We start from the raw sequence: 16517 nt of genomic DNA, 5'->3' as shown, positions 1-16517 counted from the left end.
ACCAAAACCCTCTTAATAGAACATAAGAAAGTACCACAAATAACTCAGCCTATTTCCAGAACTTTTGTTTAATTTTTTAAGGAAATTTTTCACATAAGTCTGCCATGGAAAAATTCAGTCACAGAGCATATACTAAATATCAAATTAAGCAGTTTCCTGATCAGAGTATATTAAACCACAGGAAAACTCGATCCCGTTTGGGTTTATTTGATTGTGCCTGTCTATCCTTAATCATAAGAAAAGGACAATTTTTTTTTTTTCAAGCCGACCCTGCTTATAGCATATACTTAGAAGTAGTATTTAAAATTCAGAATTGAGCCAAAGTGCTTGTACTAAGCTTTAGTATTAGATTTTTGTTGAATTTTACACTTTATGGAAGTATGAGTGGCATACTTTACAGCACCCCATTTCCCTAGTTCCTTGGCATTTCAGATGCCTTTGTAGCACAATTTGATAATTACTTACTTAGAATAATACAATCACTAACGTTGGAAGAGACCCTTGAAATCATCAAGTCCAACCATCAACCCAGCACCACTACTGTGTTCAACATTAAACCATGCCCTTTAGTGCCATTTCCACAGGTGTTACGAACACCTCCAGGGATGGTGACTCCACTTCCCTGGACAGTTCCACTTTCCATTTTTTTTTTTTTTTCAAATATGTAATCTAAACCTTCCCTGGTACAACTTGAGACCATTTCCTCTCATCCCGTTATTTGTTACCTGGGAGAAAAGCCTAACTCCCAGTTTCCTACAGCCTCCTTTCATGTAGTTATACAGAACAATAAGGTCTTCTCTAGTCTTTTCTCCAGGATTAACATCCCCAGCTCCCCCAGCTGCTCCTCATAGCACCTATTCTATAGACCCTTCACCAGCTTCTTTGCCCATCTCCGGACTTGCTCCAGCACCTCAGTGTCTCTACTAAAGTGAAGAACCCAGAACTGAACACAAGATTTGGGTATGGCCTCACCAGTTACTTCCCTGCTGGCCACACTATTCTTGATAAAAGCCAAGGATGCCACTGGTCTTGGCCACCAAGGACATACTGCTGACTGATGTGCATCCACAGTCAACTAGCAACCCCAGATCCTTTCCCACCAGGCAGCTTTCTAGCCACTCTTTCCCCAGCCAGTAGTGCTGCATTGGATTGCTGTGACCCAAGGGCAGGACCCAGCACTTCAGCTTATTGAATCTCACACCATTGGCCTCAACCTATTGATCCAGCCTGTCCAGATCCCTCTGTAGAGCCTTCCTACCCTATAGCAGACCAACACTCCTACCCAGCTTGGTGTCATCTGTGAACTTGCTGAGAGTGTACTTGATCCCTTCATTCAGGTTGTTGATGAAGATACTAAACAGGTCTGATCCCAACACTAAACATTGGGGAACACCACTCTCTCATGGCCAATGTGCTTGTCTCTGATGTATCACTTCAAGTCAATAGAGGAGAATTGTTAGCAGTTAGCTCTGGAACAAGCTGCCTCTTTCTGTCCTGAAACCCAGTGTTGCAGATGTCAGTAAACTTCACTGCTATTGAAAGATTGATTACTGCCCCTCTTAAACATAATTATCATCACCATTTAAAATAAACTGCCAAAACCTACCTGTGAAGGACACATACAGCCAACCTAAGAGAACACTGCAGTCCAACCCTCAAGCAAATGTAAAAGGACTGAAGTTTCTTTTCCTACAGTCAGTAGGCCAGAGAAAGCCAAATGTTTTTTCAACTGTACTATTAATCCCATACCTCACAAAATCAGGACAGCACTTCCAGTGAGGTCGTATCTCTCAATTTCTGCATATCAGGTAACATACAGGCTGGCGTGATGCCTGATTAACAAACCGGCTGGTTACTTCCATTTATTTTAAAGCCTCAGCTGAATCAAGGGTAACACCACTGTTTTGCAACTTCAGGATGGTCCCTGTGTACATTCTGGCAATTAAAGTGTGACCACAACAGTGACTCTGTTATGGATTCATAATTCACAACACTTGTCACGTTATTGAGAAAAAGAAATAAAGGTTGTTATATCCATGGCTATCATTTGTGGGATAAACTTTTAAATTGCATATACTTGAACTTTTTGGTCTCCAATCATATGACTTATAGGGCTACAATGTGGTCTCTACAGTTGTCACAAAATTTCTTTCATCTATGTTTATTTCATTCTATAGGAAACTTTATGGCTATTTCTACACTGTCTTCCATTGGAATAAAAGGACTTCAGATGGTCTAATACAAATGTGATTTTTTCATATGATTACAGTACTAATAAAACAATTTTTTTTCCTGACCAAGACAAACTTCAAATGTACAAACATGTATTTTCTGGAGTAGACAAACTTAAGTTTTGTTTGATAGAATCTTGGATGTGCTACAGAACATGTCTGCTCTCATCAGGGAAGACATTTCAGAAGGTTTAAAAACTGCACTGGTTTTCATATACTTTCCTATTACTACTATTATTTGATCTCTAATCTTTCATCCAGTTCCTTTACTTGCTGACAGAAAGGGCTGAAATGCGAAACTAGATTTTAGGGCATAAACAAACATATATCAGCATCAGACAACAGCTAAAATCACCTGACTGCACTTCCACTATTTGCCAGAATGGTGTGAAAGTCAGAAGAGATGATAAGCTATCTCAGTCTCTCACAATGGCAACAATTACCCAAATACTTTCTTCAGACTACCTCTTCACAATGTACTTGGGCTCACAAAATGACAAGCAAGTTTACTAAGCATCTGCACTGAGCAAGGCTGCAAATCTCACTGCTAGTTTCCTTCATGCAAGGCAGGGGAAGCGCATTAATACAGCAAGGACCCAGAAAAGAAGCCCAAATATAATGAAGAGAAAAACAGATCCACAAGGAAGCGACATTAGGATGTGGTCTTAGCTGAGGAAAGGGAAGTTTTTTAGGTCACAGTGTCCAAACACATATCCAGGTCATCAAACTGCTGTACAGGCATATTCTTCAAACTCACAAATATTTACAGGAGTCTGAAATGGCTGAAAGTTGAAGTTAAATAACCACACATAAAGCAAAAATAGAACATATTAAAAACTTCTGGATACTTTGCATTGCTGGCAGTTTAAATTAAAATTGGAAAACTTCTAAAACCTACACTCTACATCAAACAGAAATTAATTCTTGAGGCTGTAAAATACGGTTTGACTGGATGATCGCAGGATTTTCTTTTGATCTCAAAGACTATGAGTCTATTGGTATTTGTATTCTTGAGAACTAGTTTTTTAGGAACAGTCTGGAAATCAGAAAACCTTTTAGAATCCAGAAATTCTGGTTTCATTATACAGAGTTGTTACAACACAAAGTTGTTATACATAAAACACAAAGCATACATATAAACATGAAGTGTGTGTATAAACATGAAGTTGTTATAACAACTACAGATGAAACAGTGAATTGAATCTCAGTTTAGTAAAGCTACTTAAAAAGAAATTTTTAATCTGCATCCTTTAGAAAAGTGAAGTTACACCAATATTCTGGCCTTTATAAATATTTATACACAACTTCAGCACCAATGAGAGTGCCAGCATTTACTCTCCCTTGAAATAAATAAATTTTTAAAAATGGGAAAAATAATGTCAAACAATAACTTAGTTTAAACACAGGTTATGTAAGCAACAGTCAACACACCAATGGATACAACTGCTTTAAGTGGATTATATGGACTTGGAGTAAGTGTTTTATTCTACTAAAATGTTGCTCAGATTCATACAACGTTCTGTGCGACACCAAGAGAAATAAAATTTCACAGAATAAAATACATAGCACTCTGGTTTGCATTTGCCACTGGCAGAAATTTTATTCAACCGTCAGCCTTGTCTGTGTTTTGCAGGTGGGGAGTCAGAAGCGGGAGGGAGAAAGTTGTATGATGAAGGCTGCACACATGCAAGCAGCACAGCTGCAAACAGGACACAGCTGCCTGGCACCTCCTCTGAACCACTAAAGCTGGCGAGGATCTGATAAGAGTAATAGAGATCAGCCAAGGATGATGAGTGGCTTTTCAGTGACACTGGCTTTCAAAATGATCCTAAAAGAAAGGATCACAAAAAGTTGGGTAGTGGGGAGATTCTTTTGCTTTGTTTTGGGGAGGGGTGTCTTTCCAGCTCCCTTTTCCTGCCTTCAATTACCTGTTAATAACCCCAGATACAACAAATTATCTATGTGTCTCATGATTTCTTGCTGTCCCCATTTATAATTGTTGGGTGAAATAACAACCACTGGAATTAAACATTATTGTCTTGCCTGTCAGAAGCAGGAAAACAGATGCATAAAAATCTTGATCCATTATGTCAGGAGCATACATTATTGCCAGAATGTTTTCCAAATGCAAGAGAGGAGAAAAAAAAAAAAGAACTTTAATTCATTTTTCTATGAATGTCCTGCAATACAACCAATATCATCCGCATCAGAGGAAGCTGGATCTCCTCAGGAAACGGTGTGTAGAAGCTTTCTGTTACATTTCTTTATGAACAGTTAGTTCTGAGATCTGCCCTTCCAAATGTGTTTTCTTTCAATCTCTTCCTCTCTCCCTGCTGATATTTTGGCATTTGGCCTTGCAGGATCAGCTGCTTCCAGAATGGTGCATCTTTCTAAAAGATCAAAACTAGGATCTCTTCAGTTCCTCCTCTTCTGACACTTTCTGACATTCAGCAATTTTACAGCCCAGTAGCCAAACCACCAATTTGCAGTCTTTCTAACACTCTCAATGCAAACTGACTTTAACAACAGTTTAAGTATCCTTAGTGAAACACAAGACCCCTGCAGCTGCCAGAGCTGCTGTCTACACTATCAAGCTCTTAGAATACAGATTAAAAATTAGAGGACTAGATCTCCCTGGGTTTTTTTAAATATTTAGTTGTCCTGTCATTTTTTACCTATAAATGCACTTTGCTGCTAAAAAACATAGGAGCAAGTACTACTTTACTGGAACTTTAAAGAAACTCAAGCATTAACACCTACTAGCATCTAAGGACTAAGGACTGCAAATATCTTTTCTTTATAACCCTCTGCTTTTAAATGTTTGTAACTGCTACATTGAAATTTTCTTCTGATGGGTCTAAATTCTCCACATATATACTCACCTAAAGTGCTTTTGCCATCACTAAGGCTGAGCAAAATCCTTTAGCGCTTCCTGAATTGTGTGAGGAATGTAACACCCTTTTCCTTTTTAGGTTGCAAATGGATTTTCCCTGGGTTTATAGTTTGTGTGTTTGTTTTCAAAATAAGGCTATCCAAGTCTGTGTGGTCTGCCTTCACACAAGCATTGTATATCCCACCATTAGTGGTCTCACTTTGAGTGAGGGTGAGCATTCCCAGCTTGCACAGGGAGAGCAAACCAGACAGATGTGCCATTAAGCAAGAAAGCATTCTGACAGAGAAGTGCAGAGAAAATCTTATCCCAGAATAGAGAGACTTCAGAAAGCATCTAAACTGGAGCTGGAACTGGTGACATTTAGGTCCCTTCTGACCAAAACTATTCTAACTCAAAACACAACTCAATGCTGTCTAATTAAGTTAGCTACTCTGCACACTGCATACACCTTTTGCACTCTCAACAAAAGCAGCTGCGACCTCTATTAGTCCCTGCTCAAATCAGTTGTTAGCTGAAGACTCTCAGAGTGTGCTGCACCATCCTGGAGTGCATGCTGCTCAAATAACTTCTCCAAACTTTAACTCCATGATTGTGATGCTAACATCTTCCTCTGATGAAGCAACAGACAGACAAAGTTTTTTTCCTCCTTGTTTTTGTTATTCATTAATGTACAGTCAACTTTGCACTAATGATATCCTGAACTGTTCTAATGCCTACTGAATATAAGGAAGGAACCAAAAGAAGTATTGGTAACTAATTGTATCTTAAGTACTTTTATTTTGTAAAATAAGATGTCAAATGCTAAATGCAGTTAGGTCTAGTAAAATGTTTTTCTGAATTTGTCCATTGCTAGGATTAGCACTGCAGCTCCAGCAGTCTGCACAAGAAAACTGTAACTATTATCACATATGAACCCTACAATTAGTTCTTAAGATACCTAAATATATTTTTGTTGAGGTTCCTCTAGTGACAGTGAAAGGAAAACACGTACACGACTTTCTTCCCTGCTTTGTCCCCAAACCCGAGAAATTTAAGAGGTATGTTACATTCAGAATCTTCATCTTACTATGTGAACATAGCATTGTGTAATATCAACTTTAAGAAATATTTATTCCCTACACAGAAAAAGTATGCCCTGAAGGGAGTTTTCCCCTCAATTACTCCTAAAGAATATTTCTATATATTTTTGAAGGTTCCCAAACAAGTTTCTGTAACAAGATCTAGGCTATAGTTGGAAATACTGTCACTGATCCTAACCTCTGCTCAACATGTTTGCTGGAATGTATTTTAAAAGCAGAACACACTCTACAAAACAAAAGCCAAGGAGTCCTATTGCCACAAGCCCCAAATTCACCAAGTGCAGAGAGGTCAAAGTACATGATTTCTCAAAAGAAAAATCCTCCATGGTTTTAAACAGTTCTAAGCTAAAATCCAGTTACAATCTAGCCAATGTTTTTAATTGAGACTTACCATGTTTAAGACACATAGTCTGCAAAATTCAGAATAGGCTATTTATATTTTTTTCTTCTCTTAATAGCATAAGTCCCTTGCAAAGCCCCAGGTCATTGCATATACGTGGGGTCTTTTGCTTTTGCCTCTCTAAAACCAGAAAGTTCCAAATACATCAAAGAGACAAATGAAATCTGCCTAATTTTAAATATTCCTGATCCAGAAAGTTTTAGCTACTTCTGTCAGACATTGCTGAGTCCTTGCCTGCCACTTCAGTGTCAGCCAGCATCTTTCTCATTGACTATGAAGTCTAGAGACCATGACAGCAGCTCTACCACAGTCTCTAAAGACTGCTGAGTCCTGAAATGGGGCATCTGACAGCTGGTCCAACACCAGGTTTCTGTGATGTTGCAAAAACTTGATAAAAAGGGTGGGGGCACTGAAGCTTTTTCTCAAAAAGAATCCTGGTCAAAATCCTGACCTTGTCCTCACCATCCTGAGGTTTTTCAAGTTCCTTACTCATCTCTTTACCGTCTAAAGAAAATAATGCTACAAAAATAGTTAAAGAATATAATCCTGCAAAATAATGTTTTAGTTGTTTCCAGTGGGTGGGAGAGGACGATTTAATTCCTCATTTGCTACATTAATTAGGGAGCAAGCCAGTTAAAACCTCTGAACTAATCTCCTTTTCCAAAAGTTAACAATGAGATGGTCTTTGCCAAGGAGTTCTGTAAAATGACTTAGCAAGTGAAAAATTGGAATCTAATCTGGTTTTTTTCTTTAATGCACTTGAAATTAGATATATTGAGGGAACAAAACTCCTTTGAGACAGATGCCAACAACTGATGAAATCATGACAAAATCATGTGAAATCATGACAAAAGGGAAATCTAAGTGTAGGTAACTGAATACAGTAATATATTTCAAGAAAAACTTCCATATTCCCCAACAGTGAACATTTTCCTTTTCTAAAATTATATTACACTGAATTCCTACTGGTTGTTTTCCTGCTTCTAGTGGAAAACATCAAAAGGTAATTCCACTAGGAAACTTTAATGACTATTTTTTGTTTCTTTAAGTACAAACAGCTATTAATTAGACATTAACAAAACTTTTGTTCTTTAGAAATAAACCTGTCTCAGTAGAGTCACAATTAACTTTATTAAATGTTTCTACCTATTGTAAATAAATTAAGAGAAATTACCATTATGTGACAAAATTTGCTGACTCAAGAACAGATATTTCTTCTTATAGAAGCAGTGGATTTGGCCAGTAGAGTAAAAAGGGAAGGCCATATATATTCATGTGATGTTGGCTTTTCATTTTTAGATTACAATCACTCAAGGTTCATCCTTACACTGGTTTTGTATCCACCACAGACAGAACACTGTTCCCTGTGCAGAAAAGGAACACCAAATTGTAGGCTGCTCTTCCTCATAACAATTAGAAGCTTCAACCTGCCTTCTCAAGTGTTTCAGTTATTGGGCTGGTGCAGAACCCACCTTGAGTGCTGCATCCAGCACTGGGGTCCTCAGTACAGGAAGATTTGTTGGGACTGAGTCCAGAGAAGGGCCACAAAGACGGTTAGTGGGCTGAAGTACCTCTTCTATTTGGAAAGGCACAGAGAGTTGAGGTTGTTTGTCCTTGAGAAGAGAAGGCTCCAGGGAGACCTTATTGAGGCTTTCCAGTATGTATAGGGGACCACTAGGATGGGGACAAACTTTATAGCAGGTCTTGTTGCTACAGGACAAGGAGAAATGCTTTTAAACTGAAAGAGGGTTCATCCAGATTAGACATAAGGAATAAATTGTTTACAATGAGAGTGGTGAAACCCTGGACCAAGCTGTCTGGAGTGGACAGGTAGGTGCCCCATTCCAGAAAAAGTAATTCAAGGCCAGGTCAAACAGGGCCCTGAGCAACCTGATCTAGTTGAAGATGTGCCTGCTCATTGCAGGCAGATTGGACTAGATGACTTTCAAGAAGTTTCTTCTAACTCAAACTATTCTAGAATTCTGTGATAAGGGAAAAACCTGCTACAAAATGAAGCTACTTTATTGCTATACTCAGTGGGATCTATCTCCCTGTTGTTATTCTAGGTCTAGGTGCATTCTGAACGGCTGAATAGTCATCACTGAGTGACAAATAAAAATCAGTGTGATGCAGCCTCATCACGCTAAAAAAATCCTTGATTCCTGCTGAAGCAGCACACATTTCCCAGGGACTTTTGCTGCCGATGAATACAGTTTATATTAAAACTAATATAACAGGCACCCCTATAAGTACAGGTTTCAATTACCATTAAGCAAACAAAATACAAACCAACTTATGCAAAATTCACAGCACAACGAACAGTTAGAATACCACTAATTCCAGCAGGATATACTGGAATTCTTCATAAGTGAACAGCAACTTTGTATTTCAAAAAGCCTTGAAAAAAAAATCCAAGTTGCAGGACTATTTGCTCATGCTTACATGAAACTAATTAAATATCCCAGAAGCAGGTGATATAGGGAGATATTGCTATTCCCTCTCATTCATTGTGATTCAGTTCATGTTCTAACTCACCCAATAACAGGCTTCTTGAAAATAGCAAGACTTATTATTGATTTTTACTAAGTTAAAGATGTGAGACTTGCTCATGCAAAAGCTTTTTCAGGTAATTAATTAAAGGAGCCACAGTGGTAAATATTGCATTATTTAAGAACTAACTTAAAGCTCCAGTCAAATTCTGAACAAATAAACACCGTGACAGTTCTTATTCTTTTGCAACCAAGTAGCATTTATTGATTCTTGGTCCCTGTGTGCTTGTACATTTTATGGCTACCCATGCAGACATCAGTAACTCACCTGGTTCCACTGTTTAACTGTTGTGTTATCCTGTATGTCTAACAAAATATTTTTGTTTACTAAGGTTTAACAACTAAATATCACCTTACCCATAATAACATTCTCATCTAATTTCTCTAAGCTTTAAGTCCATGGTGCCAGCTTTTAAAAGCCCCAGGTTACTCATGGCTGCTATAACTCTGCTCCCCTTTGCCCTCTCATGAACACAACTGTACTACCAGTAATAAGGACAGGCTTCTGGCATTACTTTCCTATTGCCTGAAAACAGCCTGCATCATTTGGTGTCACCAAAGATATGCTTGCAAGCATTTTACATGCTGATACTATGAGTTCTGTTCAGCTTGATATGGCAAAGGTAACACTTTCTCCTTTGTCATACTGCTACATTCTGTGTATGGTTAGATCAGGCTGCGTAAAATATAAATGTCTGGAGTAATGTTTTCCCAGGTACTCTGATCCTGGAGTAGAGTTGACAAAAGGCATGACACTACTGCAAAATTGCACTCAAGCAGAGTATCTTCCTTACGTGAAAGTAGCCAGCCTTACTTCTTATTTCAATGAGACTGTAAATCTTTCTGTTTCTAAAAGATAAATGAACTTGATCCATCAAACAGGATTCAAACCCTAAATAAACTTACCTGAAAGTCATTAAAATTAGAAAAATATGAGATGCCATCTTAGTACAGATTGATAAAGAAACAGTAATAATCCGAAGTTGGCTGATGTCACACTGACAGGAACACAAATTATTAATTCCACATTTTTTAGCATCACTGTGGCCCACATGTCCTTTTCAGATCTCTGTTGTGATGGAAGACTCTGAGGACCTCATGATAAAAACGGAACAAACTTCAGTACATCTATTTATTATCAATCTTAAAGCTGCCTTCTATTACCCTCAGAACTGTCATCTTCTAGGATTATTTATGCTACCTATTCTATGGAATATTTTTCATTATCACAGCTCTTCACTAAAACCTCTTCATTTTATGTAACAGTTCAGAATAAAAAAAGTTTTTCCAGCTGTGCTGTCCATTTAATTTACATGTACTATTGTCATGCATATACATTTCAACTCTCAAATTTCATTGGAATTGTCATCTCTTTACTAATAGAAAAGCTCCACCTGATTTCTCTCATCCTTTGTATTGATGAAAAGTCTGGCCTTCAGACTGCAGTTTCAATCTTTGTTTGCAATGTTTCCCACTTTGTGACTCTTCAATTCACCACTGCAAAACACAGAGACATACCTCAGCTCTTTCTTCTCACCCCTGGAAGTGCTGTAATAGTCTGGTTTCAATACATGGCCTACCATCAACACTCTCAACTATTTAATAGTTGAATTAAAGCTTCATGATAGCTTTCAAGTAGGGACTCATTCTGTCATCTTCCCACTTCTTTTTTGCTCCCGCTCCCATTTTTTCATGCATTGTAGTATCACCAAAATAACTTTGCAGAGCAAACTCTAAAGCTAAAAAGGCTCTTAATTCATGGTGTGGCACTCCCACTGACCCCTGCCAAAGGCCAACTGCAAACAGCACATCAGCTGGGGAGACCAGAAACCTCTGTAAATAAATTTCATTCAATTGGCTTTGATCTCCGCTTTAAATCCACAGACTTCTTCCACTTCTATGTTTTCCTATTAAGACATGCAAAATGCCACATAACTATTCACTGGCCTAGAAAGATAATGTGAATAAAGCTATGTTTCAAATTTTCTCCACTACAATCTATGTTAAGGAAATTACATCCTTACTTGTGCATCTCTTCCCTAAAACTGCTTCATCTTTTTCATTGCTAAATGACAACATGTAGCATTGCTAGGTAAAGATGTGGCTGATAATTGACAAAACTGTGTTACACTGCATATCCTTTACCTGCATTATACTGCATATCCTTTACCTTATCAACTAAATACAGATGATATGAGGTTAATACAGGTTAATGCTGAGAAAGTGTCAAAATGTGCAATCCACATGTCTTCAATTTATCAAAGAATCACAAAAGGATGTAAAGCACCTCGAAGATCATGAAGTCCGGCCTTTGATCAACCTCCCTCTTGTCAAGCAGACCACAGCACTAAGTGCCACACCCAGTTATTATGCTCCCTGTTGGATCTATTCATATTGTTTATAACAGTATGAAGAGTCTTTTCCAGAAGAAAATCAAACCAAAGATCTTCAAAATTCATTAATTTAAATCCACAATAACAAGATTTTCTATTAGTTCTACATCTTTCATCATGCATTCACACAATGAAATCAAATACCATCCATGAAAATAATTCAGAAATACCAAATTTCATAATTTCTTCCATTGTATGCAGGTTATTTACATAATGAACTGCCACTCAATCAGAATTCCATCCTTTAAAATTTTGTGAAGTAAAAAATTAGTGATCCATGTCTAAAGCAACACAGAACAAGTTAATTCCATGTACATGTAACAGGGAGACCTTTTTCTGCATTAAGTAAATTACCATCAAATTATTTAGAAAGTAAACAAACCTCAGTTTTTCTTTGTTCCCAAATACACACGCTGACTAATCTGCTGCAAATATTGGCATTAGATACCATCACATTCATAAATATAATAGCACGTGGTCCTTTCAAATTCTCATAGCAATGCAATGCGCCTCATTTAACATTAGAGCTTTTGTTTTAAAAGGAGCAGCTTATATAGAGCAATTAAATTGCCAGTGTGTTTTAATAATCATTAAATATTATACACACTGAGGACATAGTCATCTTTACGCTACAAATACATGTTCATTTATTGATATGTCTGCAGCCACATAAGAATTCCCAAACCCAGGTTCAGTGAAGCAGTCAGAAAGATCTAGGTATTAGACTATTGGTTTCTCTTTGGGTTCAGAATCATTAACAGGGTTGAGTACCTTGCATAATCCTCACTAGAGCTTCTCAATATTGAAGTGATATGTAACAATGGTTCAGAAATGTAGAAATTCTATACCAGCAGCAGCACAGATTGGAGACAACACCTAAACGGCATAATGGGGAAAATAAATGATAACTCTGATTTTCTGCTGTGTTCTGCCTTAAGAGTCTCTCACTATTCTGGCCAAAGTAGTCAGGACTGTCTGCCAGAGGTGCAGACGGGGTATCTGGAAGCTGGGTGTAACACCACAGTTTATGGTGGTACATGCAAGCGAACTTGTGCAGTTGTGTGTAAATCGCTCCACCTCTGTGCATATGGAAAGAGCATGAATTGATGCAGATGTGAACACTTTCCCTTCCTTTTGCATTTTCGCCTATTCTGTGTGCACTGCTTGTTGCTTGAATGGTGGGTCTCAGTACTCGTGGGAACATAGATTTGGGCCCTGATCACTTTCATACTAGTCCCCAACATACACTGCTCAGCAGAGCTGCTGGTGCTCTCAAAGGGTTAAGCAGTTCAGCCTCATGACCACAGGATTGAACACAGTTTTTTGTGTACATTCCTAGTCTTGTCCCACCCCCAAGAGGAACTTCAGCCCTAAATACAGTTTTCCAGATGGCAGAAGTATTCCTATATCATGCTCAATTTGTACAGTGTTCAAACTCTTTCACAAGTAACTTTTACTTCTCATAAATGATTTGTTAAGTAAAACCTGACAAATCCTTCACAGGGAACATTCATCATCCAATAATTTAAGAAAAGCTTGACTCTGTTTTTACCACACCAGTGGCCCGGGGGCTTGTTGGCAAGACTGCGTTGCATGAACAGCATAAAAAAAGTTAATGGGATCTTCACCAAACTTTTTCTAAAAGAAAACCAGAGGCAATCCAATTCTGCAGTCAGTGAATAAGATACTAATCATTGAAATTAAAGGTTCAAACAAAAGTGTGTCCTGGGTAGGATACTAGAGGATGTTATACTTAACTATAAACGAGTAATTAAATTGTGTTGGCAGTTACCTATTATAATGTGTGCTACAAAGAAATGGTATGCAGATCTTAAAATTAAGATCAGTGGAACTACCAAAAGGACCACAGAAAAGAGTATTCTTTTTAATCCCTCATAGACCAAGTCCAGAAGAAGACAAGACAAAAAGCAAGAGAAACTTTCCTCTGAACATTGTACCATCCCACATTGCATTTTTAAAGCTGGTTGTTTCACAGAAGGGATCTGCAAGAATAAATCTTACACATGTGGTTTTGCAGAGAAGCATAGCACAGTAATTAGTGCATTAACAAAATTCAAGTACTCATCCAGGAATAATGGTGGACCTTACGTTCCAAGAATAGCACATACTTAATAGCATGGTATCATCTTCACTTTGTTTTAATGAGAAGTAGAACCTTAGAAAACAGATAGGGTTAATCCTTGTAATGCTATATGTCATTCAGGTGAATGTCCTCTGGTATAGTATCTCATATAAAAAATGCAAAGGCTTTTTCCTCAAATACATGCATGGATTTTCTTACCTTTGGTTCCATTGAAATGAAGCTGTGGGTACCTCTACTTGAGAGAACTGACCTTTTAATTGTTTTACTGTGGTAGAAGTGGTAGTAGTCCCTCAATGTTCCAATCTGTAAGAGCAGAAAAGAAAAAAAAGGAGTGGAAGACTTAATTTAATGAAACTGGTTTCCTGTTTTTCATTTTGGAAAGTCTATAAATTATGCAATTTCCTCTGTGCTGAAATGTTACTTGAACCCACTGATCATCTTTCAAAAGAAAGACATATGATATTAAGTATATGAAGTATCCTTGAGGCAGTAACTGCATAACCAAAGATTATAACTGAGCTGCTTAGTCTGGCTCTATCTACCTTTTTAATGTTTAATTTATATGCAGTACTTCTGGTAATTCTATATCAATCTATATCCAAACTGTCCTTAAACGACAAGTATAAAAATCATTAAATGGCTATAGGGTTATTAAAAAGCATTCCATCCAGTTTGCTTATGGAAATGCACTGTAAAACACACTAGACTTGGTTATTGAAAAGGACATTCACAGCATCAGACTATACAACAGTAACTGTTTTCCCATTCTGTCAAATGAGAGCAAAAGTAGAAGAAAGAAAGATGGAAATGGTAACTTCATAGGATAATAACTCATTTGAGGTACAGAATCAATTCATGCAAAACTGCAAATTTCACAATGGTGTAATAAAAATGCTTCTGACTTATCCCTTCAGTAAACAATTGAAATATAAATACTTAAGTGAGATGGCCATCACAATTTGAAAAAGAAATCTTCCTTTCCAGAGTCATCAATATGGCTGGTTTCATTTCTCATTTTTAACTTGAAACTTCACTTTCACTCACCTACAAACTAACATTCAGTCTCCTTGTCTTTGGGAGAATGCCTCTCCAATTCAAGGAGGAATTTGAACTCATAGGAACTCATAGGAATTTGACCTATTATTGCACTGCAAATCTTGTAAGATACTTAGTAATTTAGTTTCAAGTTCCTCAATGATAAGCAAAAAAGGTACAATTGAGCCTACTGTCATTTCAAGTTAAAACTCAAAGTGACCTCATGAAACAGGCTTGGTTTTCCAAATGGAGCTGAACGATATCATCTAAGAGGATGGAGCAACACTTGAAAACTTTCACCTTAAAAAATCCCTCAGATTTCTGAATTTGCATCTATAAGAACACACATGCAGGAAACTTGGGAGTTCAGCAGCAAAGACATGCAGAGAACTAGAAATAAATCACTCATGAATTCCAAGAATATTTAGAATATTAGTAAACAAAAAATCTTGAGAAAATATGAAAGTAGACTACAAATACTGATATTAATAGAAAACAGCAACAATTTAAATGAATTTGCCTAATGGGGAAAACTGCAACAGGGTCCAGGATATTAATGCCAGTCTGTGTGAGTGGTCCATCAATATCTTCATTTTGGGATGAGTAACTTATGTCTAGTGTTAACAAAAATACCAAAACATTCAGTTAAATCAATTTAGTTTATCATAAATTAAATAGGAATTGGTTTGTCTAAGACTAATTAAAGTATATTAGTACTAGAGTAATTTACATGCTGCTTTCTCTTTGAAAGGCAATTCCAGCTGAAGTGGCACATCTTCAGCACAGCACAGATGAGCCCAGTTGTAGTGAAGTGGGTTACATCTGGCTGGTGGCCAGTCAACAGTGCTGTTCCTCAGGGCTCAGTTCTAGGACCAGCTCTGCTCAATATGCTTAACAACAACCTGGATATAGGATTTAAGTGCACCATTAGCAAGTTTGCTGATGATACCAAACTGGGAGGTGCTGTTGACTCTCCTGAGAGACCAAAAGCCTTGCAGATGCATCTGGATAGATCAGAGCGTTAGGCTATGATTAATGGGACGAAATTTAAAAAGTTGAAATGCTGGATTTTGCACTAGGGATGAAGTAACACCAGGCACAAGCGTAAAATGGGAGAGAAGGGGCTGAAGAGCAGACCTGCAGAGAGTAACCTGAGGGTGCTGGCCGACATCAAGCTAAGCGTGACTCAGCCATGAATCTGGGCAGCCATGAGGCCAAACTGCATCCTGGAGTACCTCAAATACAGCATAACCAGCCAGACAGAGGAGGTGGTTATCTCACCATACTCAGCTTTGGTGAGCCTCATTTAGAGTACTGTGTGCAGGTCTGGGCCCCACAATTTAAGAAGGATGTGAAGGTCCTTGAATGCCTCCAGAGCAGGCCAGCAAACCTGAGGAACAGCCTGGAAGCCAAGGCTTGTGAAGTGGGGCTGAGCACTTGGGCTTGGAGAATAGCAGGCAGGTAACCTCACTGCTCTCTATCTACAGCTTCCAGAGCAGGGGACAAGGAGATGGAGGTGCTGATCTCTTCCCCCTAGGAGTCAGGGATGTGTCGGAATGGTTCAAAATGGCATCAAGCGAAGGTTCACACTGGACTTTAGGATGTGTTTCTTTACCAAGAGGATAGTCACACAGGCTTTCTGGGGAGGTTGTGAATGCCCCAAGCCTGTTAGTATTTATGAAGCATTTGGACAATGCTCTTAATAATGTACTGCAACTGTTCCGTCAGCCCTGAATTTGTCAACTAGATGACCACTGTAGGTCCCTTCCAATTCAAGCACAGACCAGTAGCATCAGATAACTGTTGCACTCTTTTTACACTACTATTATTTAT

The 16517-nt window shown here is 38.1% G+C and overlaps 1 protein-coding gene across 6 annotated transcripts in view; it reads right to left on the bottom strand.

Annotated features, from left to right (window-relative positions):
• Positions 1-16517, bottom strand: part of PCSK5 (proprotein convertase subtilisin/kexin type 5) — a 229397-nt gene that overhangs the window by 191344 nt on the left and 21536 nt on the right. For all 6 annotated transcript variants that reach the window (XR_007200827.1, XM_048290931.1, XM_048290930.1 and 3 more), the window contains exon 2: positions 13848-13952. Coding sequence is in view for 5 of the 6 variants with exons in the window: in XM_048290931.1 (XP_048146888.1) it covers positions 13848-13952 (105 nt within the window). In the remaining variant the exon portion in view is untranslated. The remainder of the gene's footprint in view (positions 1-13847; positions 13953-16517) is intronic.

The sequence above is a fragment of the Corvus hawaiiensis genome, chromosome Z (assembly GCF_020740725.1).
Source record: "Corvus hawaiiensis isolate bCorHaw1 chromosome Z, bCorHaw1.pri.cur, whole genome shotgun sequence".
In the NCBI taxonomy this organism is placed as follows: domain Eukaryota; kingdom Metazoa; phylum Chordata; class Aves; order Passeriformes; family Corvidae; genus Corvus; species Corvus hawaiiensis.
The sequence above is the reverse complement of the archived record's forward strand: the minus strand, read 5'-3'. Positions and strand labels throughout refer to the sequence as shown.